This window comes from Plectropomus leopardus, chromosome 21 (genome assembly GCF_026936395.1).
Source record: "Plectropomus leopardus strain MGB_pleo_1.0 chromosome 21, ASM2693639v1, whole genome shotgun sequence".
Lineage (NCBI taxonomy): Eukaryota > Metazoa > Chordata > Actinopteri > Perciformes > Serranidae > Plectropomus > Plectropomus leopardus.
Genome location: NC_142196.1, coordinates 15,131,374 through 15,150,010, shown reverse-complemented (window position 1 = coordinate 15,150,010; position 18,637 = coordinate 15,131,374). Strand labels below are relative to the sequence as shown.

The 18,637-nt window shown below is 42.4% G+C and overlaps 1 protein-coding gene across 6 annotated transcripts in view; it reads left to right on the top strand.

Moving 5' to 3' along the window:
• sulf1 (sulfatase 1) overlaps positions 1–18,637 on the top strand; it is a 98,919-nt gene that overhangs the window by 54,915 nt on the left and 25,367 nt on the right. For 3 of the 6 annotated variants that reach the window (XM_088071718.1, XM_042510899.2, XM_088071713.1), the window contains exons 1-2: positions 228–619; positions 17,898–18,196. In XM_088071718.1, the coding sequence (XP_087927844.1) occupies positions 18,022–18,196 (175 nt within the window). In that variant the 5' untranslated portion in view covers positions 228–619; positions 17,898–18,021. Of the gene's footprint in view, positions 1–227; positions 620–17,347; positions 17,469–17,897; positions 18,197–18,637 lie in introns of those variants that run through there. The other 3 variants (XM_088071714.1, XM_088071716.1, XM_088071715.1) reach the window with 3 other exon arrangements.

The following is an 18,637-nucleotide window of genomic DNA, read 5'->3' as shown; positions in this document are numbered from 1 at the left end:
CAAGATCATATCCAATTTTCTCTTATCTGTCTCTGCTTTTGCCACTCAAACATGCTCTCTGTCTCTCTGTGCTCTTACTCTCTCCTCCACTTTTGCGCTCTCTCCCCTCCCATTCCTTCTCTTTCCACTCCTCTCACTCTCCCTGTCCCTTCCTCCTACTCTGGCTCTCAGGTTACGATGACTGGGGGTTTTCTTGCTTCCATCTCGTAGAGTGTCTGTGTGTGTGTTTGCAACTGCATGTGTGTGTGTGTCTCCCTCAGCGCTGAGCTGTGTCCTTGTCCCTGCCTCCTGGCAGCAAGGAGCCACCCAGCAGCCGGTCTGTGATTGGGTAGGGGAGTGGGGTTCTTGACACAGCGCAGCGCTGACTGCTCCGGGACGTGTTTCAACAGATGGTCGAGGTTAGAGAGTGTCATCACATCGGAGAGAGGATTAGAGGAGAGAGGTTGTCTTCCAGGAGCTGTGTGGTCCCCCCTACTCTCCAACCCAAAATCTCTGCACCAAGACACAAACCCCTCTATGAGCGCGCGGAGAGCCGGCGAAGAAAGGCAAGAAGAAAACTCAGAGAGGAATCCTAGCCTTGCCTCTCACTCGGCCAGCACTCTGCTCTCCTGCCTTTCAGGTACTTTACAACTTTCTCACTTTTTTGTGTGCTTTCTGCAATTTTCCATTGCTTTTGCAGAGTCTGTGCCTGTTAATTTGTTCAGTTGGCAGTCAATTTCTGATGCAGCATACAGTCAGAGAAGTGGGAGTCTACAAGTGCAGTGAATCTGTGTTGCCTGTACAGCAGCTCTGTGTGTGCTGGACTTCACAGTTTTCCCCCTGAATGACAGGAATTCCCTCCGTCGCAAATTCCTCCGTCTCAGGGGATTAGAAGGCAGCACATTCCATTAATGTCATTTTTCCCCAATCCTTAAGCACCCATCTGTTAATTTCTACTTTCTAAGTGCAGGATGTTTGAAAGTGAAAGGAAGCTTCTGTACATCTGAAAAGCTTGCTGTCACTTAAAAATTATGCTGCATAAATTATGAGCTGTGTTCATGGGGGCATCTTATGAGTTAGAATATGGACAAGGTAAAAAAAAATGTCTGTATTTCATTCTGTTGGTATATCCTAAATGTTATCCTAAAATCTTTAATGAAGATGAATTGTTTCCTTCTTAACTTTGTCAGTTCTGATGATAGGAATTAAAACATAATTTTTCTACACGCCCAAAACTCAGTGTGGCAATTAACATTCTCTCACTTCAGCCCAGATAAGTTTTTTCATAAATCTTATCCAGAGTGCACTTCTGGCAGAACGTGTCAGTATACGCTAAATGGATGAGCTGCTGAAGACCGCTTTCCGGACAAACTGTCAGAGCTAAGCAGGGACTCAGAATGTACACCTCGCTTCAGCTATTTAACTCAAGTCAAGTGAGAGGGGAAACTTGCCAGTGGAGTGGGAATATGATGTATAGTATTTATGCCTAGCTCCAGGCACTGTGTGTGTGTGTGTGTGTGTGTGCGTGCGTGTGTGTCTGAATGTGTGTGTATGAGGTGTTTGCAAATGGAGATTGTGCAGCTGTGAAAGGCTGTGTGGACAGCAGCCGGGCTGAGAGGAGAGGAGGTTGTATGGGTGAAAGCTGCTGTTGTGTGAATTTGTGTTTACTTTGGTAAACCAGCCGTAGCTACACTTCCTGCTTGTTACTTGAAGTATTTAACACAACCACCAATAGGTTGTGATGACTGCTGCTTTAAAGCCAGTGGAGACGTTGGTACAAAATTTGTCTGTACAAGCGAATCAATGGTGAAACACTTGACAGATATTTGGGAGAACTGTGAGAGAAAGTTGATAGTTGTTTTGTTTTATTCACTGGTAGAGCTTTCACAAGAGGTATTGAGTGAAGTTTGACTCATGAATATGTTTTTTCTGTATTACCCAGAGAGAGCGATTACACTGACACAAAACATTACAAGCTGTAGTTGAACACATTTTAACTTCTCTTAAAATCACTTTTTATGCTCCTGGTAAGCCTGGATTTAGCCGCGTGTGATATGTTATTGAATTTCCTCTATTTTAAAGACCAAGTGAGTGACTTGGGACTCTTTATTTTTTATTGAGTATTGGATCAATGTGTACTGTACCAGTCCACACAAAAATTGAGAATTCATACTTGTGTTCCTGAATGGCAAAATTATGCTGTGGTCCCATTCAAAGCCAACTGCTTGTGCCAGGCACAATTGGCAAAAATGTAACAGACTGGCTTACATTTCAATACATTGGCAGTGCCAGTATGTATTACTGAATGAAAAAGCCAAAGAAATATGTAGAAGCCTTACTTCAAACTTTAAGCATTGACGAGACTGATCCATAAATCTTCTGTTCACTTCAGTTTCACCCGGCAGCATTTAGATTCAATTTCTGATTACCCTACACACAGCATAGCAAAGCGGCTTTGAGGCGTTTTAAAAGGGAAGCACTGGCTGCCAGCGCAGAAGAGAAGGGAGATCCTTTAAACAGTTTAGCTTCACTGTGCTACAAACAAGAGCAGCTGCTGCAAATAATTAGGTTCTGGGGGGTAGACGCTTGCCAAGACAAACGTTGTTCCAGTAGCGGCTCTGCCATCACTCGAATCTACCATGGTGTGTGTACGTGTGTGTGTGTGTGTGTGTGTGTGTGTGTGTGTGTGTGTGTGTGTGTGTGTGTGTGTGTGTGTGTGTGTGTGTGCGCGTGTGTGTGTGTGTGCGCGTGCATGCGTGCATATGTGCGTATGTGTGTGTGCATGTGTGTGTGAAAGCAATTCCTTCTTCTGATAAGTTTGATTGAGAGACTGAGTGTAAGGGAAGAGGATAAAGTGTAGAATCTGTGGTTTTCATTATTTTAACGAACAGGACCTGAAGTGTGTGTGTGTGTGTGTGTCCGTGTGTGTTTGTGTGTGTTTGTGTGTGTGTGTGTGTGTGTGTGTGTGTGTGTGTGTGTGTGTGTCCGTGTGTGTCCGTGTGTGTCCGTGTGTGTGTTTGTGTGTGTTTGTGTGTGTGTGTGTGTGTGTCCGGCCTGTAATTGCAGGCGGCAGTGAATCAGAGACTTCCCAGACATCTTGCATGACTTCATACATACAAACTGATGAACAAGGTCAAAGGCATTCATGGCAGACTTGTTACTGTAAGAAATAAAAAGGGCATTAAATATTTCACTTTGTGTGTGTTGAATTTTGTATGTACTGATATGATGGATTTGTGTTTATTTGAAATGTAAAAACACCCACAAGCTTGCTCTGCTGCGTTGCTTTTTTCTGGCTCACTGAGTTATTCATTTTTAATTATTTTTAAAGGCATTCAATTTTATTTTACAATTCTAGGTTGTTTTTTACTAGGGATGGGCATGAGCACTCGAGTAGGACATCGAATAATCATGAGACAACTTCAGCAGGAGTGTGGGATCTGCACTGGGCAACAGTTTGTGAAAGTTCACCTGCATAGACACACACACAGTGATGGGGCTATTTGTTAGCATCACGCGGTTTATGTTAATGGTTAATTATGGGTTTAATAACAGAGTCAAGCCGTTTCTTTGTCGGTTTCAGTTTACTGGGACAGTTCAACAGCTTTGTGTCAGTTTTTAATTGCTGCAGCCGTAAGCTTTTGCTTACCGGGCAGAAGTTTAACTGACCGCAAGGAGGGCGCCTCGGGAGATGGTTATTCACAGCTGTGTCTAACCGTTGGAGCATCAACGGCAGCAACAGAAAGATGGTTGCGAGTACTTGAGTACACTTTAATGATTTAATGCGAGTACACGAATATTAAAGTTACTTAAAATGCCCGTAGCTAGTTTTTTACCTATTTCTGAGGGCCGTGGAACTGCGTGCAGAGAAAAAATAAATAGACTAGCCACATTGAAGAACAGAAGAACCGCGCGTCTGTGCGTATCGTCTGTGATCAACATAGCAGCTGTAGTTAATCATAATGGATACACTTATCTGCGACCTTGCTGCGGCAGATGTGTTGTGCTGCATCTGTGTCCCATGCTATTTTTATATAGTATTGTTATAGTTAATATTAATTACAGTTCTTTTGCTGTTTTCTTCTACTAAACAAGAAAAGAAAAGTCATTGTCATGTCATAGCCTTGTTATAATTATCTTTTAATATAAATTTTGAACTGTATGCCCTCAATGTCAGTTTTCCCTATGGTATCGGAAATTGTACTGAATATCAATATTTTTTAAGGTGTTGTGTCAGAGTTAGAAATTTTAGTATTGTGACAACACCAGTGCTGTACCTGTCAAATGTATGAAATGTCATTAATTTTGTGGGCAGTGGAGGTCTTTAACTTTTCCATTGTTTTTTTTTCTTTTATTAACTCCAAATCAAATACCTGCCCTCTTTCCACTCCAGATCAGCACCATCATTTTTGTCAGCTAAGTCAGACTGTTATCATCCTGCACTTTCTCAACTTAAACCCACAATGACAGAAGTCATATTCACAAATTCTATCATTATAGGGTTCTCTGGGTTGCAGCAGAATTTAAAACCTTGCGGATGACTTTCTGCAGTCCTGTAAGAATAGGACGATACTTATGGCTTATAAAAAATGAATTTAGATGGTGTTGAAGTGGAGAATGAACTTAAGATGCGTTGTCCAATATTGCTTTAATCAAATTGCTTCTTATCAGTTAAACTGGCTAATGACTTAACAAGTACTCTGACTGAATTATTCAACATGTTTGCTTTGGAAGACAGTACCTCACATTTTTCATCTCTCTTTAAAATACAGAAAAATTTGCTTTATAACTGTAGTTTGTCTGTGTTCTCATGTGTGCGAGCATGTTAAGAAAAGATTTCCTAAACCACCCTCTCCTCCGGCACTTGTTTATCTCTTCAGCTTAATGATAGTGTTCCTCATACTAGCCTGATTGCATAGTAGCGCTGGAGTAGATTGCACAGTCCTATCACTGCAAATGACCAGTATTTGAACAGTGAGCATTTGGCATGCTTTTATTTATGTGGGATCTAGAAAGGCTATCTTTAGATGAGTCAGCCACTTTCTCAGTTCCTTTGTTGTCCTTACTGATCAAACATTTCCATGGAGTTTCCATGTGCGTACGTGCAGCCCTTACACAAGACATATCCTTGATTTTTGAGGACATATCTCCAGGGAAATATTCCATACATATCTGGATGCCCATATTGCGTAGATCTATTTTGGGGTATTGGGAGCTCTCAATAGCACCCCCAAGTGTTTGTTCAGCCTCTCATTTGAGCGGTAAAGGTCAGGGCATGCAAACATCACACTCAGCTCATCATTGATAGGAATGCCTGATCCTCTAACCTTAGATCTAGTGCTTGGAAATGTTGAAAAGACCAGCAAACCAAACATACATGCAATGCTTTCCTTTTTTGTGCCTGGAAGTGTTCCACTTCTCTTTGTCTTGAGCCTCTGCCCTAATGACTAGTTGGAAAGTGAAGATATGGTTTGTGAAAAAAGGTTTTGCAAAGTCCTCAGTAGATGATTCTTCTACACAACAGCCAGGATTGACCCCTGACCGAGTCCTTGTCATTTTGGCCTGAGAATGAATGGAGGGAGAGAAGGTGTGAGATTGTTGTTAGACTTTAATCATTAATGTGCACTTTTAGCCGTAGAGTAAGAGAAAGAGGATTTGAATGCTTTTTCTGTGATGTCTACAGCTGCTTTTGTTCAAATGTCACTGCACATAGATGCAGCATGGGCTTAAGAGGGAGAAAGAGAAAGCTGGGTCAAGAGAGAAACAGAGGGGGGAAGTAGAAGAGGGATAAAGTAGAAGAGGTCGAGATAAGAGAAAGGGAGGTGTGAACATGTGATAAAGAAGTGGGAAGAAAGAAGTGGTTTAAAGTGGACAGAAAGATCCGGTGATCTTGGTGAGATCAGAGACTGGATCTTGCGCACACGTTCTTGGCTGTCACCCGCACGTGTGCGCATTTGAAACACATGGACACAAACATAATCTTCTTGCGACACAGGCATGTACAAAAGGGAAACATAAAAAAACGTGTACACACACACTCACTATCCACAAGCTTACCCCCTCCGTCCTCCACCCCCCAGAGGGCTGCACTGTCCCTGCTTTGTCATCTCTCTTGTCCAATAATCCCCTCCCCAGGGAGAAGCAATCTGTTTTAGATTTGAAAGAGAAAGGGCCCTGCCTGTATCACGTACAATTAAGCAGCCGTCAGAATGCGTCGGCGTAAGTTTGGAGGGAGAAGTGCTGCCACTGGGGGGTTGTCCCTTTCATCTGCCGCTTTTCCAGAATGGAGATAATGGGGTGGGAGGGTTGGAGGGATGGGAATGGATGGGGGGGCAGGAGGAATGAATACATTTCCTCACCCCTCCATCCCGCTCCACAGCTCAACTAATAGAAGCCAGCATGCGTTTGTTTCAGCTCTTCTGCTCCCTTTCTTCCCTTCTCCCCTGGAGCGGGCAAACACATTCAGCCTCTGCCAGCACTCCCCTCCTCTGCCCGTGTGCGTCTATGTGTGTGTGCATGCACAAACACTTATATGTGTGGACTTGTCCATGTGCTACTGGTAGCCTCTGGTCCTGTTTGCCCTTGCTGGAACAGCCCGACTTTGCCATGTGGACTCAGAATGGCTGGATAACAGAACAGTTGTGGTATTAAAGGTTGAGCAACTTTGTTTATAGTGACAGTCCAGCATTGCATGACACACATTATCTTCGCTTTGCTCTCCTTCGACTGCCTGCGGCAAGTTCAGCTGAGTTTGGCTGGTGTCTCTCCAACATGTTGGGATGATGCATTGACTGCATTCCTTCAACTCTGGCTCAAATGTAAAGGAATGGAGGCGTTTGGAGGGGTAAGCTTCCTGTTTTATGCTTTGTAAGCTAATTAGTCTCTTGGTAGATATCGTATTTTAGATATTTTACAATGCACTAGGATCTGGAATTTTTGCCAGGCAGGATAAAGTTAATTAAATTACAAATGACGTTACTGCATGCTTTGGAAAGCCACACACTGAGCCAGAGGCAATGGAAAGGAGAGCTCCCCTGTGTACAAATTACAGGTTACGTGTCTGTCTGTGTTCAAGTCTGACTGATTCTTACTCTGGCTGTGTCAGTGAATGACTAGCGCACACACACAGAGCATATGATATCCAAATACACACACGCATATATATGCCTAAAGGCATGGACAGAGGGTAGTGCTGAGCAGGCACAGGTGCAATCGGACGAAAGCGTTTTTATGAGTGGTATCATGTTGGTGTGTCACAGCCATGGAGAAGTTTGTTTATGGCATCCAGGGTCACGCAGGCTGGTTCTCATGGTCTATGTTTGTCTACGGTTCCCGAAGAATATGCCTACACATGTTCCGCATTTTAGGGGTGTTTAGTTTCATGCGCCAGCAGCAGCACTTCACTTAACTGGGGTTTGCTGACAGAGCTGCTAACCTCTCCCTTAGGAATCTCCCGTCTTTTCTCTCAGTTTATCAAAATCCATTAATTAAAATTGACTCGGTTTGTATTCCCATAATCAAGGCTACTTTTATTAAATGCTAAATGCTCATACATATTTCATATTTCATTTACTTACATCAGCATTAGCTGGCTTAACGGATCAGCGGATAGCAATGATTTTCTGATATTAAGCATGTCACTTGGCTAATGCCTAATTAGTAGGAAGTGATACCATTGGCTAATGGCCCAAGGGTCTGTCTGGTCTTTGTAGCAAGCATGTTACCCTGAGAGTAGTGATATTAGTATTATTTGTCCAGAACCAAGCAGGATGCTGGCTTTGAAGCTAGTTTTTGGAGGGGCCAAATAGTGAAATCTGTCATGTGATGATATGTGCCTTACATCACAAAAGAGATGTGTGCTAATCAGCTAATAATTTTTTGATCATTACTACCCCAGAATTTGATCCATTGGGTCTGATAACATTTGGAAAGTGTGGAAGAATGGCATGATTGAATTATAGATTATAGATGCTAAAATGGAAGAAGCCAGCAGACGTCTCTGGTACAACAATTCTACAGACTTCTAAAGTCTTTTGACAGGGATGACTGGCTACCCTCCATGGCAGCTGTAAGTCTGATTCATATACTTAAGCTATTGTTGTGGCTTTATCAACTCAATCGAAGGAATGAGATTGAGTTGAGTGTGATACATATTGATAATATTCACAGACAAAACAGCTGCCAAACTTTTTCTTTTTTTTCTTGAATTTGTGTTGCATACAGTTGTCTGAGATCTGTTGAAAAAAAAAAAAAAAGGCCAGAAATTTGTTTAGGCTTACTTTTCCCAAAAGTATAGCGTTTGTTCAGTTCGAACCCAGGATCTTCTGTTTACCTATTTGCTTTCCTTTTTTGTGTCGCTAAACACAGCTCTGTCTATCCTGACACTGTCATAATGTTCTTCTGTCAGAGTAAAGTCAGAGTAAACAGAATTTTATTTTTATTTTAAGCACAGACTCACACAAACACAGAGATGGAAGAAAGTAAAGCTCAATTTGCTATATAAAACATTTCTCTACCTTTTACTACTTTCTTCCTAAATTTACACCTTATTTAGGAGAATGGTGCATCAGTCACTCAGCAGTCCAGATGGGTCTTTATTTCTTTAAACTGGCAGGGTTCCCATGGTCATGGAAAAGAAGCTGTTGTAGCTCTAATATGCACTGATGTGTGACAACGTTTTATCATGAACGCTTCTTCATTTTCTCCCCACGTTCTGTCTCTTCCTCTATGTATGCCAGCTAGCTGGTATTGTTTTTGAGTGGAGTTTGATATGATTATGATCTGTTATGTTCGTGCCGGTCAAGTACAGCAAAACATTTACTATGTGTCCTTGAAGAAGTTTTGAAATTTTGTCTATGAAAAAATGTATGGGATCCTTGAACATTGTAAGTACATAGAAAGAAAAGCACATGCCTCCCTAATCACGTTACTATTTCTGTTACCAGGTATGTTCAAACTCAACATTGCAGATCTTATTTTCGTTAATTTCCACAATATACAAGGAGGAGAATTCAAGTCACACTTCTCGAGTCAGTAGTCAGTGAACATTACAGGGCTGTTGAACTTGGTAAACTGCCGAGCTTTAACAGAAAGGAACCCTTCAGACCTCTCACTCTCTTTCTATCTCTCTCTCGCTCTTTCTCTGTGCCACCATGCTGCTGATTTCATGGAAAAGAGGTCAATCTCTTTATTCTTGACAATTACCTCAGTGGAAACCCATTGAAGCAATTTGCCATAGCTCTCTCTTGTGGTAAAAGGAATAATTTGTCTGGGGTATATTTGACGAGTCAAAGAGACAAGAAAGCCACCCGTGAGTGAGCAATACGTTCTCCTCCCTCTCCCTCCGACTTTCTGTGGAGCTCTTGCAGCCTGATGGAGTGTTTCTGATGGCAGTGTGGGTTTTGACAAGAAAGTGGCTAGAGGAATATAAATGCGCTGTATTTTATTCATCTGAGGTCGTCTATCGCTAATGGTTTCCATTCATGGCTTAGAATAGATTTAACAAGAAAGTGCTTGCTCGAGACTCATATCGTATAACTGTGGCTGCTGATCCTCCGATTGTGATTCTGTGTTTTCATATCACACTATAAATCAGAGGAGTGGTTTCCCTTTCGTTCAGTCTCTCCCCCGCTCCTTCTCTTGCTTCGCCCCCTCCCTCCCCCTCTTTCTCTCACCATTTTCCTCACCCTTTAGAATGGTAAATCTGCTTTTCCACTTGTAAAATTGAGCCTCACTTGAAAAACAAGCCTCCCGGAAGAACAGTGCATGTTTTTGGAAAATATAGGAAAACATTAGGGATCAGGTTTTTTTAAGTGCGTTTTTAACTTACCATCTAACTGAAATGGAAGGAGTGTGTCTGTCTGTCCTCCGATTTTCTTTCCAACTGTTCATTCAATGGACTTCACACTTAGCGGGTGTATTGCTGAGGACCTAAGGAAGTGCAGTATTGAGTGCGAGCTCTTGAGATCTATGGGACATATTTATTAGTAGTGTGTCATGTACACACTGTGTAGTATATTGACAAGGGACCCCTATTAACAGTTACATGCAGAATGGTATGCTGGCTGCTATTGGGTGTGACGTTTTTTTGGATATACGGTTTATGAGAAAGCTGTAAGCATCTGCACCAGGGACCAAACAGTTGGCCCTTTCTGAAAATCAACTGCACTAGTATATAATATGCATAATGATATTGACTGCATGGGAGTGATATCAGTCGTGTTTACTGACAATGAGGCCTCTTTGACAGTGTTACTAGCATGAGGCTTTTTCTTATATATACAGACCTCAATAAAGGGCCTCCACAATGAAGGACATGAATACTTAAATGCACACCACCTTCAGTGCAGGTATACACATGCACATACGTAAATAAATACAGGCATCTTTCCCCATTTCTGGACTGACCTTGTGTGTTTTCATTTCCCTCTTAGGGTTCTCAGAACCCCCTCCTGATTTCCAACAGACCACCTGGTGGCCCACAAGCCATTCTTACTTTGAAGTCTTTTCGACCAGGATTTCTTTAATTATACATTATGATGCATTCACTATATTGATGGGGTGGCATGGAAGCCTTGGCACTACAAAGGCTCTCTTACCAGATCCGAGGGAAACATGAGGGGTTTAACTAATAGCTGTGAATGCACTCACTCCAGGTTCACATTTCACTGAATTGAGGCCATTCTTCTTCATGAAAGTGGCCTGCGTTGTACCCCAAACTCGCTGCTTACCAGTGGATGGGAATCACTTCTAACTATAACATCTAAAGGTTTGTAGTTGTAACATGGCTGAGACAAAGATTCTTAATGTTCCTGTTGAGGTTAAAAGTTGTGAAGCCATAAACATGTCGGGATAAAGAGCCAGTGAACTCTCCTCGCTGCCTTGCGCTCGGTTTTCTAACTGGAATTTTGTCATAGATCCTACACCAATTTGGGCATTCTGGTCAAACAAATCAGTGGAGTTAAGAGTCTGAAAACATCGAGGTCTGAGCATTTTCCCAGTGCGTACCCACAGCCAAGTGAGTGCATCGGGACAGAGCTCTCCTTCAGTCAGCTCAGTGTGGCTGACGGGCGGGTCTTGGTGGGTACAATGTGCTGCCCTTGGCCTGCCGGGCACAGCGAGCCCCGACACAGGCCCTCCTCAGTGTAAAAGGCCCTCGTCAGTTTTCATGGCAGCAGACCAGCCGAATTCCCTCGGATTACAGAAATATTTGGACAAACCTTAATCTAAGGCCTCGCAATAATTATTTTTTCCCCTCTGAAATGGGGAGGGAGCAATCAGCCTGCACTGAAAAATGTCACTGGTCTGAAGCAAAAATCAAGAGATCTAACCTTGTTGTTCTTCCTCTTTATCTCCTTTGCGCTGTCTCTTAGATCACTTTGCAACTGAACATGTATGAGATTTCTTGAGACATTTGAGTTGAGTTATTGCACGAAGTCGTAATAAAAACAATAACTTCATTTATATAGCACCTTTACAAACAGAGTTTACAAAGTGCTTTGACAAACAAAGCAAAAGCCGAAATAGGATACATAGCAGGTAAAACAACAACAGAGCAAAACAGTCAGGGCGAGACGAAACTAGAGTAGAGTTGGGATAAAATTAAAAGAGGAGGACACATAATGCACGATGCAGGATACAAAATGTCAATATAAAATAATACAAACAAATAGATCAGAAACAACAGAAGCAACATGAGCAATAAATCCACAAAAAAAGGAAAAAAATGAATTAAACATAGATAAAATTGGCTAAATAAATAAAAAGTTGTGACTGTATGCAGAAAGTCCCTTGCCTTCTTTACTAGCCATGGAGCCTATAGTTTGAGAGCAGCCTACAGAATTCAAACTATGCCCTCAGACTTTAATTCCCCTCTCTTTGCCATTGTTCCTCTGTGACTTGGCTGCCTTCAAGAGGTGGACTGGGCAAACAGAGAGGGAGCAAATGAACAGGAATAAAAGGGGATTCGAGGTGCTTTGAAATGACCATTGTCCTTGTAGTAAGGCCCTTTATGAATGAGTGATTTACTTTAGTGTGGTATAGCATCTGGTTGTGGTTTAACTTGCATCTTGTTTAGGGAAGGGTAACCTCCTCACCTTCAGACTCTCCATGTTAATTTGAATGTGACTCAAAGTGCTTGGACGGACACACATTAGTGGATAAATGTGCTGCTTTAGGAGATGCATGGATTCATTGCTGTCAGTCAGTGTGTTTGTTCCAGAAAACTTTCCCTCTGTCTTCTCAGTGCGTCTGCTGTTTTTCACTGACAGCTGATAAATAGGTAGACTGCCACTGCTGACTGAACAGAACCGAAGCCAGATGCAGCCTGTTTGCCATTGCTGAAATGAATATGCAGGCCAATCACAACCAGGCTTTTACAAGACTTTTGTTAACTTCATACCTCTATATCTAGCCCCCCTCCACTCATTTTTTTCTTCCCTCAGAGTTTCCCCTCTTAACCCCTGTGTGTGGGTAGCCTCAGGTTGCTGAGGTTAGGTTAAACAAGCCACCATCAAAGCCATATTACCACTCGGGTCAGAGGAGGGTCAGGGTGCAGCAGGGTGTGTGGTTTGAGGCCCTAACTGGAGGGCACAACTGCCAACCAGCCAAATAGTACTGGCCTGGATGGTTACACAAGCAGCAACTCTATTATGTTCAGCTTTGCTCAGTGCACAAAGCACAGCTGTCTGTGCAGCCATACCAAATCACTGAGCAATGCTGCCTTTGCCAAATGAGAGTAAGTGAAAGAGCTGTTTTCTGCAAGTAACGTAGGAAAAAAAAACTTTACTGTCATGAAAGTACAGATTAGTAGGGTGTTGAGGTGTGCTAAAAGTCCCTAGTGTTGATGGCCATTAATCTGAAAATTGCACATCTTTCATGTATTTGCCAGCTGTGTGTCTAAAAATTCCATAGTGGCCTTTTTGTTCCAGTCCTTTGAACCCCTGGGCATTTTATGTCCCTCCCATCCCTCCCCAATATTCCTCCCCCAGCTTAACCATGATGAGTACAGTAAAGGCTCATTTAAAGGGTCATTAGTGCTAATCCTCCAAAACAATGAGGAAGGAGAAACAATGTGCTCCCTAGTCCTCTGACTCTGCCCAGGAATAAAGACCTCTTGTCTGTTCTACAGATGTATAGTAGAAGCCTGTTCTACTTATATCATGCCACATGACATAAATAAATGATTCATTCAAAAATGAAGGTTTTATGAAAATAACATGAAATGATATTCTCACAGAGGGTTCTTGAGGAGTTCATGAAATTGGCAACATGCATTTCAACTCAGATGTTGGAGACAAGTAAGAAGCAGTAGCAATAACAGAGGAGAGCTTCAGAAGCCAACTATATAATAACTTTCAGATCTTGGATATTTGCTCATATTGTTTCTTGTATTTGCAGTGTATGAGCTGCCTGTTTTGTTTGAATACATCCAGCAATGTTTAGAGCTCGATGTACTGGGTCCCTGCTGCCTCTCATCGCTAAGTGTGCCTGAAGGCAAAGACTGTGGCTAACACTTTAAATCGTGTGTACAAAACACAACACTCAGAAGTCACCATTGTTTGAACACACTGATCTAATTCAATTAATCTTGTGCAGTAAATCCTGATAACCAGCAATGACTAAAGCACCATTTAAGCTGTCTAATCTGGGCGATTTAAGTATTCTCTTGACTTTCACACCCGGAGCAGATGTGGCTTTTGATAGACATATTCAAAGAATACATTAAGTAATTACCCATAGTGCTTTGTGCAGTTGATTTGTCTTTCTTGCCCCCTGAAAGTCAAAGATCCAAATCATCAGTTGGGTACCCTTCTGTCGAGTAAGATTCTTCAAGCTGAGCAGTTTGTTTTTGTTGTCATTCAGTGTGTACTGTATGTCACGGGACATTTTGGTCCCCAGATTTTGCTGCAGAGTGAGGGTTCCTCACTTTCACACTGCTCTGTGGTACAGGCAGCTGCGGATCTCAGTCAGATACCACTTTCCCACCAACTTAACGTGTGCACACGTGTTTTTCGAACACAGGTAAACCTGTTAAATACTACGTTCCCACTGCCAGTGAACACCGCACAAGTCTACCTTTCTGTCAGCTGTTGTGTCTGTGTAGGTTGTTTTGTTGGTGTTTTTGTGTGAAGCTGGAGAACAGGTAAACATTTGACAGCAGGAACAGAGGTCTTTGAAAACTTTTCACTGGTTTCTTCTCTTTATATATCTTTTATATAGTCAGTCTCTCTTCTAAACTTGGTACATCTAAAACACAGATGTATGTAGATCTGTGTTTTAGTGCTGCTTAGGAGGAGACAGACTGTAGTAAGTGACGGTGCATCATTTGATCTCGCCGGTTAAGGAGCTGAAATTACCGCGTTCACCCGGATGTTGTGTTCCCATCAATGCCAATCGGAGCCAGAGGTGATAAAAAGCTGTGTCTACTGCACAGTCATTTGACCCGGGTGTGAATGCAGATTGTGCACATTCTCATTACATTAAAAAGCCAGATGTTAGCGGTTAGCAGACTTTTGCAGTGGGAATGAGGCTTGAGTGAGACAGAGGGGGCTGCCAGGATTTGCCTGGTCAGACTCTGAGATAATGTATCTTCTGCCTCCTGCTTAGAAGTTGTGAATTTACAGCACACAGCAACTTTATGCGATATAGTCTGTGATTTTTATTTGATGTTTAGTGCCTGCAAAAAATGTTGTACATTTGCAATTAATTATCAGAGAAGTCAGCACGCATTAGCTCAGAGAGCTAACTTGGCTTGTTTACTGTATAGCATGAACATCGCTGTCACCTTGAATGTCCCACTCAACCCAGTTCAGACTCTTAAACTCTATATGGAAAGTAAGTCAGAAATTTCTGCCTTGGCACTTTTTGTCCATTCTTGTACACTCAGACCAAGATTGCATCTATATTACTGATACTGTAAATCTTTGCACATCGCCCAGATCACATTTCTTTATATCCCTGCCTATTTCTAACAATTTAAATAAGTACATTGTACATTTTTGTTATAAATGTTACTTTTTAACATTTTTATTGTATTTAAAAAAAAATACTATGTATTTATGTTTCTGTCTTTGCACCAAAATACCAAAGCAAAGTCCTTACTAGGGTAAACCTACATGGCAATAAACTGGATTCTGATTCACTTTCTGAATGAACAGGAAACTCTACATGTCAGGTCTTAATTTACAGTAGGTCCTCAATCTACCTCTGCACTCACACTGGTCTTGTCACCTAGCTGGTTATTTCCTCCAGCAGCTTAAAATTTCACATGTCATGTTAACACGGAAAAGTCAGGTTACTGGGGATGCCACATAAATAATTGTGTTGTTTCTTTTTGTGAGGGGTCACTTTGAGATGGGCAGCTGTCGAATGATCTTGGGGTGTGTTTGGCAGATGCAGAGCTGCTACAAGTCCTTCTGGTAATAAGTGAACTTCAGATGACCTAGTGAGGAAAGTAGATCAGGTGAAATTGAGTTAGGATGAGAGGTAGCCCAAAGGACAAGGTGAGGTCTGCTCTCTTTCGTGGAAGCAGCAGTTTCTTTTTGCATACGTAACTTAGTCTCACATCCCATTGGTCATTTTGTGTGGCACTTTATTAGCTCTGCCATCTCAGTCATTTCAGACAGTGTAGCTATTGATACCCTTATAGCTAACCACATCAGCACCACAAGGTTTGTATCAGATTTCACAATGAACCTTCTTGTCTGTATTCTCACTTCTTTAAGTCGCATGAAGAGGCTATTGCTGGGAACCATTGGCATGTAAAATTGAATTTGCGCTGGGTGCTAACATTACACCACTTGGCTGCCTGGTTTACAGTTGATTTCAGGTCTTCCGCAGCTTGACTGAAATACAGCCTCAATTTTTTTCTAGATCTGGACTGTGTCTATTGTTTCTGGAAAGGTTTCCCATTTACGTAGGAGGACTTGGACCCTCACAGCAGGAGAATGTGTTTTTGTGGGAGACAGCCTCGTGTGTGTGAGTGTCTTATGAGTCTCTGCGTGTCGCCATGTGTTTGTACAGTAGTTTGTGTTGTGTGTGTAATTCACTGTAAGGTTCTGTGCACTCTGCCACCCTGCACTGGAGGGGTGTTTGTCCAAACGGCGCCAATGTTTGCATAGGGCTGTCACGATGACTGGGCTGGCTGGCCCGGACAGTGCTTGTCTGAAATGCAGGACAGACCAAAGTGCTCTTAAATCTCTGTTGCTCCTCTTATCAAGGGTAGCATCTGACTACAGGGAAAACATAAACAATGGAAGTGCAAGGAAAAGATCAATACTCACCTGTTGACCCGTTTGATTTATTGATAGAAGATAATTTGTAATGATGTTATCTTATGTAGGGCCATCTGTTTGGCACGTCAGTGAGAACAAGTGTTTGAGGATGTAGGCTTTTCCCTGCATTTGCATTTTGTGTTTGTGAAAGAACCAAGGCCACAAATCAACACAGTGTGTTAATGACAAAAAATAATTTGCATTTCAACCTGTAATCTTCTATCCAGAGTTCCCACTATTATGAGTCACACACCGTAAATGCTAACTTATTTTAGGTCACAGTCCCTTTGCCAATTGGGTCTGGCCTTTTTGTGGAAATGAGGGTAAGGGCGGAGCCACTCAGTAGGGTTTTACCAGGCTCAGGTGTCATAGACCTGCCATTTGTTTTCAGGCCATTAACTCAGAATAGCGAGCAGTATGGTGCCACTCAGTGGGATTGCTGTCCATAAGGCACTTTTTCACAGGCGTTGATGGAGTACGTATTGTTACAGCGTCACAGTTCATCTCACAGCCACAAGCCATTCTTTCACATATATTATTATTACTGAATGATATATTTAAATCTTCACTGTTTGTCACCTGTGCAGTAATTTTTGTAATAAGGTGGATATATGGATCAACTTATTTAAACCAGTGTGATGTCTCTTTTAGTGACGGCATGATATATATCTTCTTCTGAAGTTGGGGAAAGGTCAGGCTTAGCACTAGTATAAATTTTACACTGGTCCGTGGCATTTAGGTAAAGGATATGCAGACTTTGTGACCAACCATGACATTGTAAGTGAGCAAGAGGCTGCAAAGTGCTATGATGACTCAGTGGTAATCTGTGATTGGCGACAGTGGCCCTGGGGTTAATGTAGCGGAACCCTCTCTCCGCCTCCCTTGCCCCCTAACCCCCTCCCCCCCAGTGTGGTCCCATCCTCCCCACCGGCCCTCTGTCACGCTTGACTCGCCAGGGGGTGACTTTTGAGTGACAGGTGGAAGGTCGGCCGCGATTGGCTGCCACAGGAGAGTGGCTGTGGGTGTTTGAGCGCACACAGCCAATGGCACGGCCTCGGCACAGTTGGCCGAACAACAGCTCTCCAGTGGAGATAGAGAGTTTCCGTGTGTGAGTGTGTGTTATCTGACACAGAAGGAGAGAGTGATAAACTCAAGAAAGAGTACTTGAATGATATGAAAAGGACAGCCAAAATGGGACGTAAAGGATTCTCTGAGGTGAGATCTGTCTCTGCTTGCTCTTTTGTCATATAAAATGCTTTCTTGCATTGCTCTGATGTATTTTTTTTTTACAGTTAGGGTCAGGAGAGTTGATGTTGAGGGATTTTGTTTAGAGGGAAGAGTAGTGATGGGGTTTCAGTCAGCACGCAACTTTAGCTGGAACTGTGGGGTAAGTTTTCCTTGGTGGACCATCAAGGGCTAAAGCGCGGAAGAATCTTTTTGGCTTCTCTGTTTATGGATAAACTGTTGTGTTTAAGTATGCTTTGTGAGCAGATGCACTCAATTTTTCTGAAGTAAATATGCATAAATGTTCCTCAAGGGAACCTAAAAATATATTGCAATTCTCTTGTCTACTACTTCAAAAGTGCCCACTTTAATTCTTTTTTTAATGTCTCCATATGTTTTTCTCCTTCTGTCCCTTCACAGTCGACCACGGCTGCTAGAGCTGCACGGGTTTGAGTGAGTGGCCTGGCTGGACCTCTTCTCCCTCCCTTCACCCCTCCATTAATCCTCCCATCTACCCATCCTGTCTCTTGTCGTCTCGGGCACCATGCTGATGCAGTGGCTGCCTTGGTTAGTCCTGCTGTCTCTGGACTGGGCTCCAGGGAGCTGGGCCTTCACCACCACAAGGGCTCAGGGCCTGAGGGGTCGCATCCAGAGAGACCGCAGAAACATCCGGCCCAACATTATCCTCATCATGACTGACGACCAGGATGTTGAGTTGGGTAAGGTTGGCACACTTTCTGTGCTTCCTGGAATTCTGTGGCCCCTACTCACTTTTAATTTGGGTGATCTTACCTAAATAATCTTTTTGTTTGTGTGATTTTTTTTCCTCTTTTTTTCTCTCTATTCTGTCTAAATCAATTTCTTTGTCTTTTGTGAACATTTGCATCAGGATTCATCTTTTTTTTTCTCCTCACATGAAATATTAAATAGAGGCCATAAGCCAGAGCAGAATGGCCATCTGGCCTATTAACTGCTGAATTCTAATTATTTGCCACTTAGAGAATTCATTGAAAAAACATCAAGTGATCTGAATAGATTGTGTTATCCATATTCTTTGTAAAAAAAATTATGTCATAAGAAAGAAAACATTCATCACAATAAATGTTTTTTCACAGTGGTAACAATGCATGTAACAAGCACTGACCTCCACATCTTGTCCT